Raw genomic sequence first — 20,783 nt, 5'->3', positions numbered from 1 at the left:
TCCATATCTTGGCAGTTGCAAATAATGTTGCTATGAACATTGGGGTGCATGTATCTTTTTTTTTTAATATTTATTTATTTATTTACTTCTTTATTTACTTACGTACTTGGCTGCGCCAGGTCTTAGTTGTGGCACTCAGGATCTTTTTTTTTAGTTGCGGCATGCAGACCTCTTAGTTGCAGCACACATGTGGGTCTAGTTCCCTGACTAGGGATCGAACCCAGGCCTCCTGAATTGGGAGCATGGAGTGTTACCCACTGGACCACCAGGGAAGTCCCATGGGGTGCATGTATCTTTTCAAATTAGTGTTTTTGGGGTTTTTTTGGATATATACCCAGGAGTGGAATTGCTGGGTCATATGGTAGCTCTATTTTTAGTTTTCTTGAGAAACCTCCATACTGTTTTCCACAGTGGCTGCACCAATTTACATTCCCACTGACAGTGTAGGAGGGTTCCCTTTTCTTCACATCTTCATCAACATTTGTTATTTGTGTTCTTTTTGATAATTGCCATTCTAACAGGTGTGAGGTGATATCTCATTGCGGTTTTGATTTGCATTTCCCTGATGATGAGCGATGTTGAGCATCTTTTTATGTGCCTGTTGGCCACCTGCATTTCTTCTTTGGAAAAATGTACATTTGGGAAAATGTTACTAACTGGTGAATATGGGTGAAGAAAATACATAAGTTCTTGGTACCTGCAACTTTTCTGTAAGTTTGAAGTTTTTAAAAAATAAAGCAAGTATAAAGATATAAGTGAAGCATTAACTATTCTCTTAATAATTAGGTTTTTGAAGCACCGAAGATTCCACTTCACTATCTTATTTTTTTCACTACTAATTCTTTTTATTAATTTGTTATTGAATATCTCTAAGAGCAAGTGTATTTCCCTCATTGTAAGTAGGTAAGTTGTGCTTTACCCTGACTGAAAATCAGCTGAGGCTTCTAAGAAACCTGCTGTTAAAGCAGCAAAATACAGATCCAAGAGCAGAATAATATTTCACAGAATCAAGATTGTTTTGTGGAACAAGGTCTCAAATATTGGTTGAATAAGTACCTTTTTCTTGTTTTTATTTAGATATTTTATGACCTGGTCAGACAGATAAATAGAAAAACACCAGTGGAAAAGAAGAAGCCTAAAAAGAAATCATGTCTGCTGCTTTAGACCCACAATAAGCAGCAGCTCTGAGCCAGGTAAGATGCTAAAAGCAGAGCAGATACCTTTCTCATCCTCTTATTTTGGGCTTTCCCCAACATTAACCACTTCCCATTTCACCTCTTAGGGTATTTCCAGGCTTCTGTAATTTGTAAATGTTTTACATAACTTATAGATATGTTCATCTACTGGGTAATTTTTCTCTTTCTCCATGAGATTCTAAGCTGTCTGAGGGAGGGCAAGGATCATGTGTGTTTTGCTCACCAGTACATCCCCAGTGCCTGGTACAGAATGGGTGATCAAAAAATAGTGGTTGAATGAATAGAAAGCCTTCCACGGCCACACCAAAATTCATGCTGAATTGAAGTGGAACAGTGGTTTATCTGAAAAAAAAAATTTTTTTTGATGAAATATTTCAAAGTGAACACACTCATATATATCAGTAATAGTCATTCCTCCTCAGATGTAATCCCAGCCCTGATTCCTGACACAATGGATTAGTTTTGCCTCTCTTTGAACTTAACAGAAACAAAAACACTTAATGTGTTATTTTATGTGTGGCTTCTTTCACTCAAAAATGTTTTTGAGGGCTTCCCTGGTGGCGCAGTGGTTGAGAATCTGCCTGCCAATGCAGGGGACACGGGTTCGAGCCCTGGTCTGGGAAGATCCCACATGCCGCGGAGCAACTGGGCCCGTGAGCCACAATTACTGAGCCTGCGCGTCTGGAGCCTGTGCTCCACAACAAGAGAGGCCGCAATAGTGAGAGGCCTGCGCACCGCGATGAAGAGTGGCCCCCGCTTGCCACAACTAGAGAAAGCCCTCGCACAGAAACGAAGACCCAACACAGCCAAAAATAAATAAAATTTTTAAAAAAATTAAAAAAAAACAAAACAGATAACAGCTGTAACTCACGCTTGTAGCTGTAACAAAATACATTAAAAAAAATGTTTTTGAGAATAATCCTTGTTGCATACAGCAGTAGTTTATTTTTATTGTATGACTATACTAGCAATATATTTATGTATTCTGCTGTTGATGGACATTTGGGTACTTTTCAGGAACAAGTATGGTGCCTGTGCACTTTCTATTTTTTCTTTTTTTCTTTTTTTTTTTTTTTGAGATGATCATATGGTTTTTATTCTTCAATTTGTTAATATGGTGTATCACATTGATTGATTTGCGTATATTGAAGAATCCTTGCATTCCTGGGATAAATCTCACTTGATCATGGAGTATGATCCTTTTAATGTGTTGTTGGATTCTGTTTGCTAGTATTTTGTTGAGGATTTTTGCATCTATATTCATCAGTGATATTGGTCTGTAATTTTCTCTTTTTGTAGTATCTTTGTCTGGTTTTGGTATCAGAGTGATGGTGGCCTCATAGAATGAGTTTGGGAGTGTGCCTTCCTCTGCAATTTTTTGGAAGAGTTTGAGAAGGATGGGTGTTAGCTCTTCTCTAATGTTTGATAGAATTCACCTGTGAAGCCATCTGGTCCTGGGCTTTTGTTTGTTGGAATATTTTTAATCACAGTTTCAATTTCATTACTTGTGATTGGTCTGTTCATATTTTCTATTTCTCCCTGGCTCAGTCTTGGAAGGTTATACCTTTCTAAGAATTTGTCCATTTCTTCCAGGTTGTCCATTTTATTGGCATAGAGTTGCTTGTAGTAGTCTCTTAGGATGCTTTGTATTTCTGTGGTGTCTGTTGTAACTTCTCCTTTTTCATTTCTAATTTTATAGATTTGAGTCCTCTCCCTCTTGATGAGTCTGGCTAATGGTTTATCAATTTTGTTTAGCTTCTCAAAGAACCAGCTTTTAGTTTTATTGATCTTTGCTATTGTTTTCTTTGTTTCTATTTCATTTATTTCTGCTCTGATCTTTATGATTTCTTTCCTTCTGCTAACTTTGGGTTCTGTTTGTTCTTCTTTCTCTAGTTCCTTTAGGTGTAAGGTTAGATAGGTGTAAGGTTAGATTGTTTATTTAAGAGTTTTCTTGTTTCTTGAGGTAGGCTTGTATAGCTATAAACTTCCCTCTTAGAACTGCTTTTGCTGCATCCCATAGGTTTTGGATCGTCGTGTTTTCATTATCATTTGTCTTTAGGTACTTTTTGATTTCCTCTTTGATTTCTTCAGTGATCTCTTGGTTATTTAGTAACGTATTGTTTAGCCTCCATGTGTTTGTGTTTTTTATGTTTTTTTCCCCTGTAATTCGATTTCTAATCTCATAGCATTGTGGTCAGAAAAGATGCTTGATATGATTTCAATTTTCTTAAATTTACTGAGGCTTGATTTGTGACCCAAGATGTGATCTACCCTGGAGAACGTTCCGTGCGCACTTGAGAAGAAAGTGTAATCTGCTGTTTTCAGATGGAATGTCCTATAAATATCAATTAAATCTCTCTGGTCTATTGTGTCATTTAAAGCTTGTGTTTCCTTATTAATTTTCTGTTTGGATGATCTGTCCATTGGTGTAAGTGAGGTGTTAAAGTCCCCCACTATTATTGTGTTACTGTCAATTTCCTCTTTTATACCTGTTAGCAGTTGCCTTATGTATTGAGGTGCTCTGTTGGGTGCATATATATTTATAATTGTTATAGATTCTTCTTGGATTGATCCCTTGATCATTATGTAGTGTCCTTCCTTGTCTCTTGTAACATTCTTTATTTTAAAGTCTATTTTATCTGATAATGAGTGTTGCTACTCCATCTTTCTTTCGATTTCCACTTGCATGGAATATCTTTTCCCATCCCCTCACTTTCAGTCTGTATGTGTCCCTAGGTCTGAAGTGGGTCTCTTGTAGACAGCATATATATGGGTCTTGTTTTTATATCCATTCAGTAAGCCTGTGTCTTTTGGCTGGAGCGTTTAATCCATTCACGTTTAAGGTAATTATCGATATGTATGTTCCTATGACCATTTTCTTAATTGTTTTGGGTTTGTTTTTGTAGGTCCTTTTCTTGTGTTTCCCACTTAGAGAAGTTCCTTTAGCATTTGTTGTAGAGCTGGTTTGGTGGTGCTGAATTCTCTTAGCTTTTGCTTCTCTGTAAAATTTTTGATTTCTCCATCAAATCTGAATGAGATCCTTGCCGGGTAGACTAATCTTGGTTGTAGGTTCTTCCCTTTCATCACTTTAAGTATATCATGCTACTCCCTTCTGGCTTGTAGAGTTTCTGCTGAGAAGTCAGCTGTTAACCTTATGGGAGTTCCCTTATACGTTATTTGTCATTTTTCCCTTGCTGCTTTCAATAATTTTTCTTTGTCTTTAATTTTTGCCAATTTGATTACTATGTGTCTCGACATGTTTCTCCTTGGGTTTATCCTATATGGGAGTCGCTGTGCTTCTTGGACTTGGTTGGCTATTTCCTTTCCCATGTTAGGGAAGTTTTCGACTATAATCTCTTCAAATATTTTCTCTGGTCCTTTCTCTCTCTCTTCTCCTTCAGGGACCCCTATAACGTGAATGTTGTTGCATTTAATGTTGTCCCAGAGGTTTCTTAGGCTGTCTTCATTTCTTTTCATTCTTTTTTCTTTATTCTGTTTCTCAGCAGTGAATTCCACCATTCTGTCTTCCAGGTCACTTATCCATTCTTCTGCCTCAGTTATTCTGCTATTGATTCCTTCTAGTGTAGTTGTCATTTCAGTTATTGTATTGTCCATCTGTTTGTTTGTTCTTTAATTCTTCTAGGTCTTTGTTAAACATTTCTTGCATCTTCTCAATCTTTGCCTCCATTCTTTTTCCGAGGTCCTGGATCATCTTCACTATCATTATTCTGAATTCTTTTTCTGGAAGGTTGCCTATCTCCACTTCATTTAGTTGTTTTTCTGGGGTTTTATCTTATTCCTTCATCTGGTACATAGCCCTCTGCCTATTCATCTTGTCTATCTTTCTGTGAATGTGGTTTTTGTTCCACAGGCTTCAGGATTGTAGTTCTTCTTGCTTCTGCTGTCTGCCCTGTGGTAGATGAAGCTCCTGTGCACCATCTTGTACAAGTCTTTATGCACATGTGCATGCATTTCTGTTCGGTGTGTGTATGTGTGTGTGTGAATGAAATGGCCAGACTGTACACTATATATGTGGTAGCTTTGGTGGATACTGCTAAGAAATTTTTCCAAGTAGTTGTACCAGTTTACACATCAACTAGCAGTTTACGAGTTCCACATCCTCCCCAAATTTAGTATTGTCAGTCTTTGTAACTTGAGCCATTCTGCTGGATGTGTGGTGGTATGTCAGTGTAGTTTTAAAAGTCATTTCCTCTCAGGTGTGGGTTGACTTCTTTCACATGTTTCTTCTGTAGGTCTGTAGGTAGTAGTCGACTTTAAGTACCACTTAAGTTTTCATTAAGTGAACCCATTGGAGAGAAATTAGTGGCCACATTGAAGCTGCCTATCACGTAAGCAACCAGGCTGTGTGGGACCATTTGTTTGTTTTCCTTTAATTATATATTTAAATCCCCTGAACATTTTCTACTTATGTTCATCAACTCTATAAACATTACCATAAAAGAATACTTTCATGGAGTGGATTTATGATGTAATTTGATGCTAATTATGGGACTGTTACTAAACTGGGTCCCCTTAGAGGAAAGTTGGTTGTGCTAAAACTCTTGTAAGTCTCTTGGGTCTGTTTAGTAGATTACATCTTCTAGAGCACCAAATTAACTAATATGTGCTTCCTTAGAGATATGAATGAATCTCTCTTAGGGGAAACAACTGAGTAATTGTACCCCTTTTTGAAATGAAGTAGAGGGAAAACAGACAGAAAGGAGTAAAGGTCACAGATTGCCTCTGGTAGTGAGATTTCGGAAAAACAACTTCTGGCCAAATGCTTGCTTAGGCTTTTAGTGAAATCTTGAGTCAGTAACTATAAATCATCAGCTCCTTGAAGATGATTATTGTTAAAGTTGATGGTATTTGTGTTTGTTTAGGTAAGGGTACAAAGGTAGAAAAACTGAGAACTCCAGTTCCTGTTCTGAAATGTATTTAACTCTTCTATAGTTAGTTGTCTGGCTCTTTTTTTTTAATTTTTTTTTATTTTTGGCTGCTTTGGTTCTTTGTTGCTGTGCACGGCTTTCTCTAGTTGCGGCAAGCGGGGGCTACTCTTCGTTGCGGTGTGCAGGCTTCTTATTGCAGTGGCTTCTCTTGTTGTGGAGCATGGGCTCTAGGCGCGTGGGCTTCAGTAGTTGTGGCACATGGGCTCAGTAGTTGTGGCTTGCAGGCTCTAGAGTGCGGGCTCAGTAGTTGTGGCTCACGGGCTTTGTTGCTCCACGGCATGTGGGATCTTCCCGGACCAGGGCTCAAACCCGTGTCCCCTACATTGGCAGGCGGATTCTTAACCACTGCACCACCAGGGAAGCCCGACTGGCTCATTTTTATCATTATCTTAGCTGACCCTCGTTTAATTTCCAGTTCTCAGAAAATGTCCTTTTAGCTTATGTTTAAAGGAAGAGGTGCCATCTCCTGGCCTATTGGGAAAATTCATTCACGTACACCCTACAGTGTACTGCTATGAGTTTTACCTTAGAGGAGAGAAATCTTGACCTAAATCTAGAAATAAGACTTTCATCCTGGTTGCATAAATTCTTAGGCTCTGATAGGTAATTCAGCTTACAATATATTTAATGTTACCTGAGATCTCTGTGCATATTTGATAATACCAAATAATAGGTCACTTAGTAATCAGAATACTTTGCAGAGCATTTTGCTGTGATTATAGACTTGAAGTGCCATGTTGATCCCATTTAAAAAGTACTGAGATATGGAATAAATTTAAATAGCAACTATAAATGTTTTTAGTAAGAGTATGTGAACCTTAAGGGCAGCTTACCTAACCTTAGCCGTTAGGCAAAATCATACTGAAACATGTTAGTCTCTTTCTAATATGTCCTACTTTTGAAAACTGAGGAAAGAAATTCATCTTCAGGAAATTACTCCTTGAACCTAATTCTTTTCTGCTGAGCAGTAAACCTAACTTTGAGTCTTCTGCCCTTGAAAATGGGCATCAGCTCTTTCTGTATCATTTCTTCTTGTCCTAGCCTGAATTGGAATAGGTAACTCTAATATAAATAATCATAAAATGGTTGAATAAAGAATTTCCATTGGGAAGTTGATGCAGGCATGAGTTGTTTCCTTAGTGGAAAAGGAACCTCTAAAAATAAGATGATAATGGGGTAGAAATGAAATAATCACTGTTTTCCTCTTTACTGACAGGACTGCCAGATACATATGAAACACTAAGTACAATAAAACTATTTTTTAAACATTTTTAAAGGGAGTTTAAAATAGCCTTGTTACTATATGTTTAATATAATTTAGTTATCTAATAATGGTCAGCCAAAATCATTATTTCTCTCTGTATTGTTAGATATCTACTTATTTACTATCATCTTCTGACATAAAGGTTAACCATATATATCAGTATATATATATCTGTATCTATTCAATGTTCTAGATTACAGGAATGAAGAACTGTTGCCTAATTGGAAAGTGCCAGCATTCCAGACTTCAAAAAATAAATCTGAAGAGGCTTCTCCTGTTTTATATATTATGTGAAGAATTTAGATCTTATATTGGTTTGCACAAGTTCCCTGGAGAAAAGAATTGCTCTGTGTATATCTCTTGGAAAATAAGACAATAGTATTTCTCCTTTGCAATAGCAGTTATAACAGATGTGAAAATAAATATACTTGACTCTAATATGATTATACAAAAGAGCATGGATGCATTTCAAATGTTAGATATTGCTACTATAATCAAATGATTTCATATTGACCTTTTTATCATGTTTCCTCCCTGTCAAGCACTAAAAAGTTGAACCATTATACTTTATATCTGTAATGATATAGATTATGAAAATTTCCCCTCAGACTCATTGCAGCAGATAACTTTTTTGAGTCATTGACTTCATTTTATATTTAAAAAATTATGAAATATCATTCTGTCATTATATTCTAATTAAAATTGTTTGTGCATAATGCTTTGGAAAAATGGGTCTTTTATAGAGAAAAAAAACTGGGATAACTGATTTCTATGGCTTTCAAAGCTAAAATATATAATATACTAAACCAACTCTAATATTGCTTCTTGTGTTTTACTGTCAGATTAAATTACAGCTTTTATGGATGATTAAATTTTAGTACATTTTCATTTGGTTTGTGTGTTTTTGTTATTGTTTATAGATTTAAGGCCTTTATTTTATAATGATCACGTTGTTTTAAATGCAGCAGTAGCTCCTTCCTGGCTGGTACCTGCAGAACACTTGGCTTTAAACCCCTAAGTAAATGGTGATTTCTCTACAAACAGACCTCGCACTTTCTGTTCTATATATATTTATTCCTATTATACAGTAAAATACATCAGACTACATACAATAGTTTTGTATATTCTCTCTTGATCTTAAAGATTGTATCTTATTGAATAAAATATCCCACTGTGTATTATTTTTATATGTAAAAAGATAAGTTTAATACTGTATCAGGGTTTAACTTTTACTACTTCAAATCTTCCACAGGTTGTAATTTCAAGGGAATCATTTTGCCATTGTTAATTTGTTGAGTATAAGTCCACCAATGAAATGTTATGTAAATATTTTCAAGTTTGCTTTATAATAGATCGAAGAATCTAAGAGAAGTGGGTAAAAGTGAAAAAGCATATAAAGGATGTGTCAGTTGCTTTTTCTTCAACTGTATATGAAGTAGTATAGTGGTAGTCATATGGAAAAGATTGCTAAGTTAAATTTTTAGCTGGCTATATAGTGGTGCTTTTCCTTTCCTTCCCAGTTTTTTTTTTCTATATTTTACAAAAAGTGGGGCTTAAGTAGGACATGGACCTAGGGTGATATGACTTATGTACACCATAGAGGTAGAGCAAAACAGCTTGTTAGCCACTTAAGTGCTAGAGAGGGAAAGAAACAAGCTTAGGAAACCCTGTGCCTTGTCCCTGAATGTTGAGGAGGAGACCAGTCCTAGAAAGTCTAAATCATTGCTCAGGGATCTAGATGCTGTCTCGTTGCAACTAGGTGTGAAGTAGTGTTCATGCCTTGTTGAGACTTCCTAGGAGTGTGGTCAGCCCCATCAGTTACTAAATTGAAATTTAAAGATCAGATTTCAAATGTAAGCTCTGACCAACCTGAGAAAATGTTAAAATATTGTAAAAAAAAAAAAATTTGGAAATTGTATTCTTTTAAGTTTCTAATAAACTTAGTTATCTAATACTTACCTTCTACTGATTCAGTTATACATATGTCTGGGACTGAGGGGCCAAAAATCTCATAAATGCAATAAATTTTTAAAAATAATAATAAGTGAAGCATTAGGGCCAGTCTCTCCAGGTCAGTGTAGCATATTTTAAGGTCCTCTAAAGTCATTCTGCTTTGAAACTCACCTCTCAAACATTCCTTTGGACTTAAAATCATAGATAAACATCTCATAAGCGAGCAAACATTTCTAAATATTACCTGTTACATAGATTGTGTCGTTATTTTCCAGATTAAGTAGGAATTATTTTAAATAAGAATAACTCCCAAGTTACAGTCTGCTTGACTAGTAGCATAAACTCGATGTCCTCTGTTTTAGGACATGGTAGGAAAAGATGACAGGTACTGGATTTCTTTGTTACGTCTTACACAGTCTACTTGGGATAAAGGTAGAACTGTGAAGAAAAATGCCCTTGTGGCACACAGTAGTGTGCAGAGCAGGACCAGCTGAAATCAGAGACATGCATTGCTATCTCAAAGAAGTCTGCCATTGCTGAGCAAGGTGGAAAGGTATCCTGTCAGAAAGTGAGATAGGTGTGCTTTTTATATTGTCCCTATGTGAAGTCCTTAGTCTTGGTTCCAGAGGGGAGGGTGCCTGAAAATATACGATGTATTTTTATAGCAGAAAAATCAAAAAATCCTCAAGGTTATTATATGAATCTCATATGGTGAATATTCAAGAACTGACACCATATTAGTATTTATGGCTATTTAAAGTATATTAACTTTGGTTATATGAGTAATATCTAATTTAAAGGAGGCTTGATGTCACAGTCGATAGTTTGCTTTTTTCCACTAGAATACGAACAACTTCAATGGCTTAATAGTGTCCCCAAACAATCTTAGTTCTAGAAACTAAGTTAATACATAATCTATAATTTTACCCTCCACCAGGGGGAGCTTCAGTATCAGTTAACACTTCTACCATTGAATTAAAAGTATATATTCAAGCCATCTATTCTATAAATACTGTGTGCCTCACAAAGAGGTGTGAAGGCCTTCCCTCAAGAGTTTGCAATTTAATTGGGCAGAGAAGATATAAGAAATTCGTCAGAGATATGAATAGCATTGTAATTCATTGAACTGTGGCCACAGGGCACATTCTCTTAGGAATGTTTAGAGAGAGATGGATATTGGTGTTTTTTTCTCTTCCCCTACAACTTTGAACTAACCTGTATTTGGCAGCTTGTTTTGCCATCATAGCTGGCTGCCTTTTACTCCTTGGTGAAACAGTGTGCGTCTTTGGAGTTAGAATGTACTTGGAAAAAGTTAATCCTTGGGAAGATACTGATCTTTATTACCAACTTTATTAAAATAGGTTACTTGGTCTGATGCTGTTTTTCTCCGCATATGAACATCCTGCATTTTCTGGACCTGCCCAATTTCAAATATTTTGCCTCATTATCTTCACAGGTACACATATATTTGTCAGTTCATGTATCCGATTTTTGTTTTCAGGACTGAGGGACAGAAAGATACAAAGATTACCTCAGTATTTTCCTTTGTAAGCAATCATAGTAGAATGTTAGAGGGCGTAAAATACACTCATAAATATGTGTGTAGTGAAACCAAAGTGAAGAAATTGTCAGGTATTCGGAGGAGGAAAATAACTTGTAAAATTATTTTGTTTTATTTGGGTCTTGTACTTATTTAAGGTGCTACTTAAATGTGTGTTAAAATAGCCCCTCTTGACTCAGCTCCAAACTTAAAAGGGCAGAGTGGTTTGGGTGCATGTCCAGGATCTGGAAAGAGCCCATCTTGCCGGGAAGGAAATGAATGTGAGCTTTGAGGCATTCTAACCACCCAGCTTTTAGCATTTCTATTCCCCAAAAATGTAAAAAAATGCAAGTTATTCTTAAAAATGTAGCATAGACATTGCATTGAACATGGATTTTTCTTACTCTGACTTCATCTTGGGTTTGTTGAATGTGTTGAATGTGTAGTGCACTTATTTAATGCCATATCTTGCTTAAATATTCTTGTTGAGAACAGCTGGAGACTTTGAACTGGGTGCCTAGTTCTGTTTTCTGGGAGGCAACATGGATTCTGTTTTGCAGACATCAGCAAGAGCTTTAAAAGTGAATTGGGGATGCAAGTTCTTTGGCTTGTTAAGAAGCTTCCTGTGGTTCTGGGCCCAAGGTGTGACATACATTTCCTGCTAATTGCTTCTCTTAAGAAGCATGGGCTTGGCTGTTCGTTTTGAGGAAAAACCTTAATAAACCTTCCCATTTTAAGCAGTGATGTGACTCTTATTTTGAGCTCTTGTTTTCAATGCATTTTTTTAAGCTTAACCAAATGCAACTTCTTGTGCCTACTTTTAACCATGTAAAAGTTCTTGTAGGGCTTACAAAGCAGAACAAGGCATGATCCTTACAGACCTACCAGCAAATATTTATTGTGCCTCTACTGTATGCCAGGTGCTGATCTGCATGTTGGGGCTATATCAGGGAATAATACAAACCAAAATCCCTTCATCGCTTCCCTTGTGGAGTTTCTGGCAGGTGGCAAAAGCTGTGTGTGTGTGTGTGTGTGTGTGTGTGTGTGTGTGTGTGTGATGAGTACTATGGAGAAGAGTTAAGCAGTGTAAAGGGGCAGGAGTGCTGGGCAGAGGGAATGTGGTGGTAGTGGGTCACAGGTTTAGGTTTCACTGAAGTTGCTCTTGCATAAATATTTGAAATATGTAGCCCATACACCTGCCTGGGGGAAAGCACAGCCTTCCATGCAGTGGGAAGGGTCTGCAGATGCCATAAGGTGGACATATGCCTGGTGCGTTGCAGGATCGGCAAGGAGGCCAATGTGGCTGGAGCAGAGGGAGCAAGGAGGAGAGTAACAGGAGATAACAGAGAGGTAGTGGGATGGGGGAGGACACATTTCCTTCCACATTTACTGAGTGGAATCCATGAAAGAGCTTTCGGCAGAGGATAAAATATGGTCTGACTCGGCCTACCATAAGGAATACTATTTGAGAATAGCCTATAGAGGGCCCAGGATGGAAGCAGAGACCAGTTAGGATACTGAATAATCAAGTATGAAAGTGGAGCCAACAGGAAATGCTGACACATGGAGAGAGAGAGAGAGTGTGTGTGTGTGTGTGTGTGTGTGTGTGTGTGTGTGTGAGAGAGAGAGTGTGTGTGTGTGTGTGAGAGAGAGAGTCAAAGATGACTCCAAGATTTTTGGCCAGTAAGGTAGTGAAGATTATGAAGGAGCCGGTTTGGAAGGGGAAGAGGGAGGGGGTCAGGAGTTCGATTATGAACATACTAAGTGTGAGAAGTGTGTCGCATTCTAGAGTTGTACAATAGGTGGTTGGATATGAGTCTGGAATTCAGAGGAAGAGGTCTGGACAGGAGACTTACATTTAATATTTAAGAGCATGAAGCTGAATAGGATCACTAGGGTCGAGTATAGACAGAAGCGATCCAAGGATCCTGTCATGAGGTTGGGAGATGAAGAAGAATTAGCAAAGGAGAACACGGAGGTCACTGGTGACCTTGATGGGCTGTCAGTGGAGTGGTAGGGGACAGTGTCTGGAGTAGGTGTAGGAGAAAATGGAAAGAAAGACAGTGGCGATGTCAGGCGTGGATTCCTGTTGAGCTGGATGAAACAGTGCGTGTTTGTGTGCTAATAGGAGTGGTCCACTGAGGAGGCATGTAAGGGAAGAAGCTGACCCAGATAGGAGCATGGCTGGGTATAGTGGCAGAAGGCAAACAGTATGTGGTATAGAAACTGGTAGGTTACAAAGAACTAATAAAAGGTACCATAAAGAAGTTTTAAGCAGAGTAGCATGAGACAGAAGAGACAGATGCTTTCTGTTCTGGGAGATGTGAAATGCTTCCAGAGAGGGGAGTTGAACCAGGCTTTAAAGGGTGGAATTTTCAACAGGTGTTACAGGCAGATTGCAGGAAGAAGCAAGTGCAGAAAACAGGAACCAGGAGTGATCTAGTTTCAGTTGGTATTTATGTGGAGAGAAGAAGCTGGAGCCGTATCATGACAGGCCTTGTAACAAGAAGTCAGCAGCTAGTAGGTTGAGCTAAGCAAATAACAAGCGCATAGCATCATCTGGGTGAGACTTGGAGAGGACAGGGATGGGGGGATTTCAGAAGTGAAGGGGATTGGCAATTACGAGGTTATAAGGCCTACTCCCCACGGATTCTAGTGGTCTTCCCAGGCTTCATATCGCACTTCATTTTCCCTCTTTCTCTAACGACGATGATCTCTGAGGCTTATAGTTGTGATCATTCCCAAACAAAAGCTCCATTTCGAAGGGAAGCAGCATTAACACTTTGGCGCTCAAAGATGTTAGGGAGGATTGAAGAGAAAAGTCTTTTTTTTTGCTCTGTATTCCTCTGCTTCACTTGACATAATTCTCCCCTCAGACCCTTAGGTACCTACAGGGTGGGTAATTAGTTCCGACCTTCACACCCTCCCAAGTTTTCCTTTCTTTACTGTTACTTCACAGCAGGAGACAGCAGCCCCTCTGGCCCTTCAGACCCTTCCTTTCCCTGGGGATCTACCATTTTGATTAAGAAGGCTCTTTTTCTTAATCCACTCCTGTTGGGTAGGTGCCAACTTTCCCACCAAGACCCCATCATTCAGGCCTTCCCTTGCGGGTGAAAGCAAAGCCACAAGCCACACTTCTGTAGCCCCCGTCTCCCTTGCCCTTTGCATCACTAGTATCTCTCTAGTTGGGTGGGTTGGGGAGTTTGAAGGAGCCACCGGCGTTAAGGGGTGCTAAGCATGCAGTCTTCCCATTATGGAGAGTAGGACTCGGAATTGTGGGACTAGGCACTGGGCCCTGCCTGCCTTCCCTGGGAGGGGATACATTTAATGGAGAAGTTTAAAGAAGATATTTGATCCCTATGTTCCCTGTAGGGTCCCAAAGCCAAGACCAGGAGCTTTGGAATTCTTCGGGCCTTTGAAATCACTGATACAGCCCCTAACCCCTTATTTTCTGGAATATAAATTGACTTATTTGAACAGATGCTTGGAACCTCAGATCAGGGACTCTAACACCTGCTTGAGTCAGTCTGCCCGGTGCTCCCTGTGATAAGGAGCAAGCTCCCTAGGCCCGTCCCTAGGCAGTGCACGTAGGAGGCTTTGAGTGACTACTTGGTGGCCGCCCGGGATGAAGTTACCAGCCTTGGCACTTCTGCTTGAGGAGCAGAGTCTATGCAGGGATTTCAGTTGCTGTACTTAAACACCATCTGGAGGGACCTCTGTTGGCTGCTTCTTGCTTTTAGAAAACTTCTTATGCCTGATACCCTCCCCTTTCCCACCGCTTCTACACAAACGACTGATGTGCATGCTGCCTTGCTGGGAGACAATGTCTGGAGTGTGGCCAGTAGTGGGGCTGGAGGGAGGGAAGGCGCTGAGCCCCCAGCTCTCAACTTCCTTCCCCCTTGCCCCACCCTGACCCTCCACAGTCACAATGGGGGAAGGAGAATCTAGCAGACTCGATGTCCCCAGCAGGGGCGGGGATCCCTGGCAAAGCAGGTTAAGAAAAACTCCTGCGGTAGGGTAAGTCTGGGGCCAGATGTTGTTGCCAGAAAGGACAAGGAGATGAGCCAGGTCAGGACGACCTGTTGAGAGGGAGCAAGTAGAAGGGGATAAAACTTGGAGGCTGGGGTAAAAGCGATGTCCTCCAGGATGGAAAGAGGGAGCCACTGGGATTGAGCAGGCCTGGAAGAGAAGTGGCTGCGGTCATCTGCAGGACCTGAGCTCTGGGCAGCCGGATGACAGCGTGCCAGGGGCAGGGAGCTGGGGGGGAGGGGGAGGGCCAGGGCTCCTCAGACAGCCCGTGTTACAGTAGAATTGGCCTGGAAAGCTAGGGTGGAGACGCCAAAGCAACAGGCCAGGGACAGAGGGCACCACACAACAGCTTGGGGAGGGGGCTCAGGACGGGGAGTTTACTCTCTTGAAAGTGACGTTGGCCCCAGCTCCCCTCTCCTGGGGAGTGGACTGAGGAGTGGAGTGAGAAGTGGGCCTGGGGAGGCAGCTGAGGGGCCTTGACTGCCGGTCTTGCCTAAGGCAGGAGATGCAGGAGCCGGGCTCAGCAGAGGGCTCTCTGAGGAGCGGAGGTCACGTCGAGAGCCCTGTGCTCCGTGGTGCTGGAGATACAGGAGTGGTGGGAGAGGAGTTGCTAGGGTGACTTACAAAGTAAGTCCTGTGGTTGGGTACAGGCACAGATAAAGCCCCTGGGGAGGGCTTCGCAAAGGAGATGCCCTTTAAACTGCAGAGTGAGAGGTGCGTAACAGGTCAGCCAGTCAGAGGCAGTGGGGAAACAGCAGTGCCAAGACCTAGAGGCATAAAAACCCCAAGCTTGGATCAAAGTGCTCACCTCCCTGGAGCATCAAGTCGGGGGGTGGGAAGTGCCCAGAAATAAGGCTGAGAAAGTCCACTGGGGTCTGTTGGGAAGGACTGGGCCTCCAGACACCCACGGAAGACAGGCCAAATGAGGATGAAGTCACAGGATCTTCAAGACACTTCCTTCACCTCCTCTGTCCTCCCAGAGCCCAGGCAGCATTTCCTTGCAGCTGCGGGCTCCAGCCTCCGGTCAGCAGGGGGAGGTGAGGAAGGGGCCTGAGGGGGAGGCACAGGAGGAAAGGGAAAGCAGCCAGGGGAGTAACATGTGCAGAGCGGGGGAAACAGGAAAACAAAACCTGATTCTTCCCTTGGATGGGGGCACCTCCCCCGAAAACCAGGTGGCATCTGCTGTGCCTGAACCCTCCTCCCGCCCCCCGGCCAGTGGGAGGAACTAGGGGGCAGGGCGGAGAGCCCAGAGCTGGGTCGTGGTGGGCTTCTGCCGGAGGTGCAGAGCACGCGGGAGGGCATTTTTGGCAGTGATTCCTATGTCCCCGGAACAGGGCGGCTGTCTTGAGGGATGGGTCCAGAGGGGCGTGCAGGGAATGGATTCAGCGGAGTGGGAGCCAGGGAGCGGGAGCGCGGCGGCTGTGGCCTGAGACCTGGTGGAGAGTCAGAGGTCCTGCTCCCTCCCCGACCCAGGGCCCAGCCTGGCCAAGATGCAGGGAAAAGGCGGAGCGTGAGGTGCAGTCATGGCTCCCTGCCAGATTATTTTTGCCCCAAGTGCTGTGTTGAGGAATAGGTGCCCGAGAAGGGCTCCCTCCCTCTTTGTTCCTTGGAGGCCTCTCTCTGACCAGTAACACAAAGATGCTTTCAGAGAGCGAGGTGGGTGAGAGTGTGGGGTGGGGACACTTAGAGGGGCGAGAAGAAAGAGGAGGGCTCCAGTGGGGGACAAGAATGTAGACTTTGTTTTAGGGACATGGGCAAGACTGACTGAATTGTGCTGCCCTCGCGTGCATGTGTGTGTGTGCGCGCGTGCTAGGATTCGGGGCTGTACCTCTGGGGCCGGGAGGTGGTGGGTGGAGGGATGTGTCAGGACTGATAGAAGGGCACAGGGAGAGGAGCAGGAAATAAGTCCTCTGTCAACCTCAGAGGGAACCTAGGAAAGAGGTTTCATCATCCTGTTTGTTTTAAGGGTTGGGTAGAGGAGGCAAAGGGGAAGCAGGGGACATCCTAGTAATAGTACGAAAGAGGTGACTGCAGTCTGAGGTCCTGTGCCCCTGCTCTGTACCCCCAGGGTCTGCTAGGCCCTTCTAGGCCTTCGCCCTTCCCCTGGGCACCAGCCTGAGCCTCTCATGACGGGCAGGATTCATGAAGCTCCCTCCCTCCCTGTCCAGAGGGAGTGGATTCTTTGAGGGCAGCCACGAGCACCTTTAGGCCATCAACCCCACAGGTGGCTGGGGAAGGGAGGGGAGGAGAGCTGGGGGGCCTGGCAGGGACTAGCAACGAAGGCCTTAAAGAGCAGAGACAGCGCAGATGGGGGCCTGACTCCTCAAAACCATCAGAACTTGGCTCGTCCACCTCTCTAGTCCTTGCCAGGAATGCGCGGGCCCTGAGGGTTTACTGTGAGGGAGCGCCGGGGTGCAGGCGGGGGTGGAAGTGCTCCCTAGAGCACATCCTCAGGCAGTGGGGGGTCTTCGGGCACCATTCCTGAGCTCAGCCTATGCTGCTGCCCCTCTGTACCCAGCCCCCTACACACGTGCACACACATATCCTTCCACGGAAAAGTGTAAATTGTTTGCCGTTTGGCAAATAGCCCATCCGGGTAATATTTTTACAATGTACAAAAACATGTTCACACTTATTGTCTTCTCTGATCCTTGTTACAATTCTGTGAGGTAATAGGGCCAGAAGAGGAGACCAAGGCTCTGAGAAAGCTGTTTTTGATCTTTCAGTGTTTTTTGCCCTGGGTCACTTGGTCCGCGCCTGAAGTGACGGTCGCTCATCTGATACATGCTGAGCTTCTGCTGGGTTCTAGAGCCCGAGGTGCCTCATGTCCTTCCCATCTCACAGCAGCCCTGCGTTTTCGCCGTTTCACACCAAGAACAATGAGGCTCAGGGAGGTTAAGCCACCCACTCAAGCTTACACAGTGACGGGCAAGTGGGTCTCCTATCCTGTTTGACTCTGGAATCCAGTGCCCATGCCCGGGTACCGGCAGAAGTGCCGTGACTGCCCTGGCTGGGGAAGGCACCTGGCGGGCACTGAAAGCCAGATACCCGCCGAGAGACAAGCTGTGCTCCTGCTTTATGGAGGCCCTGTAGGAAGTGTTGCTGTGACTCGGGAAAGATGGAGGTGCCCCGCTTGCCACAGGGCTCTGCGGAACAGGGGCACGTGGCAGAGACAGGTCTCTGGTCCTCGGGGCAAGTTTGAGTTCGGATCTCCACCTGAGGGGTGGTGCAGCGGAAGTGCATGAGGAAAAGGGACCCTCTGGGAAAGAGGGGTCCCAGGGCTGAAGGGATGGGAAGAGAAAGGAAGGGGACTAGGCAGGCCCTCCGGCCACAGGGACTCTTCTAGCTCCTGCTTGTGGCCAGGGATCATCTACAGACATACTCTGGTCTCAGGGCCACAGAGAAGCAGGTGGGGTCCTGAGCAGATGCCTGAGCCAATCAGGGGACCCCGGTACCTGCCAGGGAAGTGGGCCAGGTGTGAGGTGGACCCCATGCCAGGGAGGGTATTAAATGAGCTTCCAGCTTATTTGCATGTCCTAATTAACCATAAAATGAGCCCCAGGGGCAGCATTAAGCTGTCAATTTCTCTCCGCTTCCTTCCACTACTTCCCCTCACACATGGCTCCCCACCCTTACATTCCTGTATCACTTAGTCCCCACGCATTCCCATTCACCTCTCCCCTCAGCGTCAGTAAAATACAGTCCCCATCATTTTCCCGGCAGGGGCCCAAAAGGGGACGGCAGGGGCCCAAAAGGGGACGGAGAAGGAAAAATAATGGGGGTGGGGGGACACAGATGAATCGGCCCTAATCTTTCATCAGCAAAGCACGGGACGGGGCACTACAGCAGCCCTGTCAAGACCCGAGCAAAATTCCGCCACTGGCAGCCAGCATTCCATTTATTCTCCATGCGTGGATAATGCGGGGTGGATGGGTTTTGTTGTTGTTCCTCTTGACTTGGCTTTGGAGTAAATATGGACAGTTTGTGGGGCGGTGTGAAAAGCGCAAGCCTGCAAGTCAGCTGGAACTATTTCAATCCCAGCTCTGGCACTGGGACCCCCGGCAAGTTGCTAAACTTCTCTGAGCCTCTCCACGTGAAATAGGAGTAGCAGCAGCCATTTCCAGAACGCGGTAAGAAGGAAATAAGAGCACGAAGACGGCAGTGCCCAACACCTGTGAATTTTGTGGCAGCATATGTCACTAATTGTTTTGTTCTGGCCCAAGGTACAGTGAGTTTTCATTCCCTTGGATCCCTGCTGGCTAACCTTTGGGTTAAGAGTTTCTTCTTTCTTCCTACTGGACCCCTTGAGTCAGGAACTGGGTCCTTGTCATTGCTCTGTTCTTAGTTCCTATCACGATGCCTGGCACTGGGAAGTGTTCAGAAAGGTTTGTTCAGTTGGTCTGAATCGCAGTGACAGGTCCACAAAACTGATGCGTCACAGATGAATGGCCAAGAGGTGACCTGGTTTCCTGTAGGATCATTCCTGACTCGGAGCTGGTGCCTTCTTGAATAACTGCTGGATAGCTTCTCCCCCACCCAGCAGCCCATGGCTCCCTCCTCTCCGGACTCAGCAATTCAGTAGGTGGAATCTTCACACACACACATTCTACACGTGTGCGCACACACACATCACCTCCACCACCCAAGGCAGCCACAGCCAGTGGGCCTTCACCCAGGATGGATTTCAGATTTCTGTGGGGAGACAGGAAGGATGGCCAGGGGCTTCCTCCTCCAGAAAGGGCTAGCTCGGTTGGTAAACTCCGGGGAGACACGAGGAAAGAACAGGCTTTGGAGCCAGACATCCCTCTGTTTCAAATCCTGGTTCTTTCATTTGCTAGTAACCTCATATGGGCAGCTTATATGACCCCTAAGAGCCTCCACTGAATTACCAGGTATTAACAATACCTTCTAGGGTCATTTTGAAGTTTGAAAGACATGTGCACTCTGCCTGGCAAATAGCCAGCACGCGCGCACACACACACACACACACACACACACACACACACACACACACAAATTAAGCACCTTTCCTCTTGTAGCTTCTGCCACCAAGAACTACACATCTACCATTTGACTGCATGGGAATTTGAGGGTGACCCTAATCACTTCCCAGCTAGAGCTGTGGGGCTGTTCACTCTAAGCCCCCTCCCTTCATCTCTGCCCCCAGGGGTCCAGGATGCAGGAAGAGCCTTTCTTGTTATTTTCTCCTCTACAATTTGGTATTAAATGCTCTGAGGGCAGGAAGGCGTCTTGCCTCTAATTGCAGCTGTCACTCCCCATCAGGCAGAGGGGAGTTCAGCCAGGAGGAGGCGAGGGATGAGAAAGGGAGTGCCCTCCTGGTCAGGCTCGGCCCAAACAGGGACCCACATTGTCTTTTCCCAGCCAGTGGGCGTTCCCTGCCAGGGTGGGAGGGACAGGCAGGCGGGCCCTGGATCTGGCAGCGTTGCTCTCCGGGCCACGTGCCCAGCACGGCTTTAGGTGTAGCCACGGGTCCCGGAGCTGAGCTGCTGCCCCTCCACCCTGGGTTGTCCTGGATGAGGTGGGAAGATGAGGCCAAAGGCATTTTAAAATGAGTGCGTATTTCTTCTTGGCTCACTGTGCCTCACTGGTGAATTTACATGTTCTTGTGCCCTGGGTGGAGGTTCTGAGCTGGAGACAGGGTGTTGGGGAAGGCGTGTGTGTGATTCCAGGGCCCGGCATCTGTTCTTCAGTCAGCCCCTGCCTGCGGCCTGTACTTGGACAGGGAGCACATCCAGGCTCGCTTCCTCATCTGGAAAATGGGGAGAATACCTGCCTTTCTCGCCCATTTACGAAGGAGATAGATAATGGATATGAAAAGGCTTTCAGACGTT

At 43.9% G+C, this 20,783-nt stretch overlaps 1 protein-coding gene and 1 pseudogene across 4 annotated transcripts in view; both read left to right on the top strand.

The window, feature by feature from the left end:
- Nucleotides 1-8,297, top strand: part of RAP1A (RAP1A, member of RAS oncogene family) — a 76,851-nt gene extending 68,554 nt beyond the window's left edge. For all 3 annotated transcript variants that reach the window (XM_082431789.1, XM_082431790.1, XM_082431791.1), the window contains exons 7-8: nucleotides 1,078-1,193; nucleotides 7,603-8,297. In XM_082431789.1, the coding sequence (XP_082287915.1) occupies nucleotides 1,078-1,164 (87 nt within the window). In that variant the 3' untranslated portion in view covers nucleotides 1,165-1,193; nucleotides 7,603-8,297. The remainder of the gene's footprint in view (nucleotides 1-1,077; nucleotides 1,194-7,602) is intronic.
- LOC309645959 (proteasome subunit alpha type-3 pseudogene) overlaps nucleotides 1-20,783 on the top strand; it is a 452,949-nt pseudogene that overhangs the window by 374,941 nt on the left and 57,225 nt on the right. The gene's annotated exons all lie outside the window — the stretch shown is intronic.

This window comes from Balaenoptera physalus, assembly GCF_965194825.1.
Source record: "Balaenoptera physalus genome assembly, chromosome: 1".
NCBI classification, from domain to species: domain Eukaryota; kingdom Metazoa; phylum Chordata; class Mammalia; order Artiodactyla; family Balaenopteridae; genus Balaenoptera; species Balaenoptera physalus.
The sequence above is the reverse complement of the archived record's forward strand: the minus strand, read 5'-3'. Positions and strand labels throughout refer to the sequence as shown.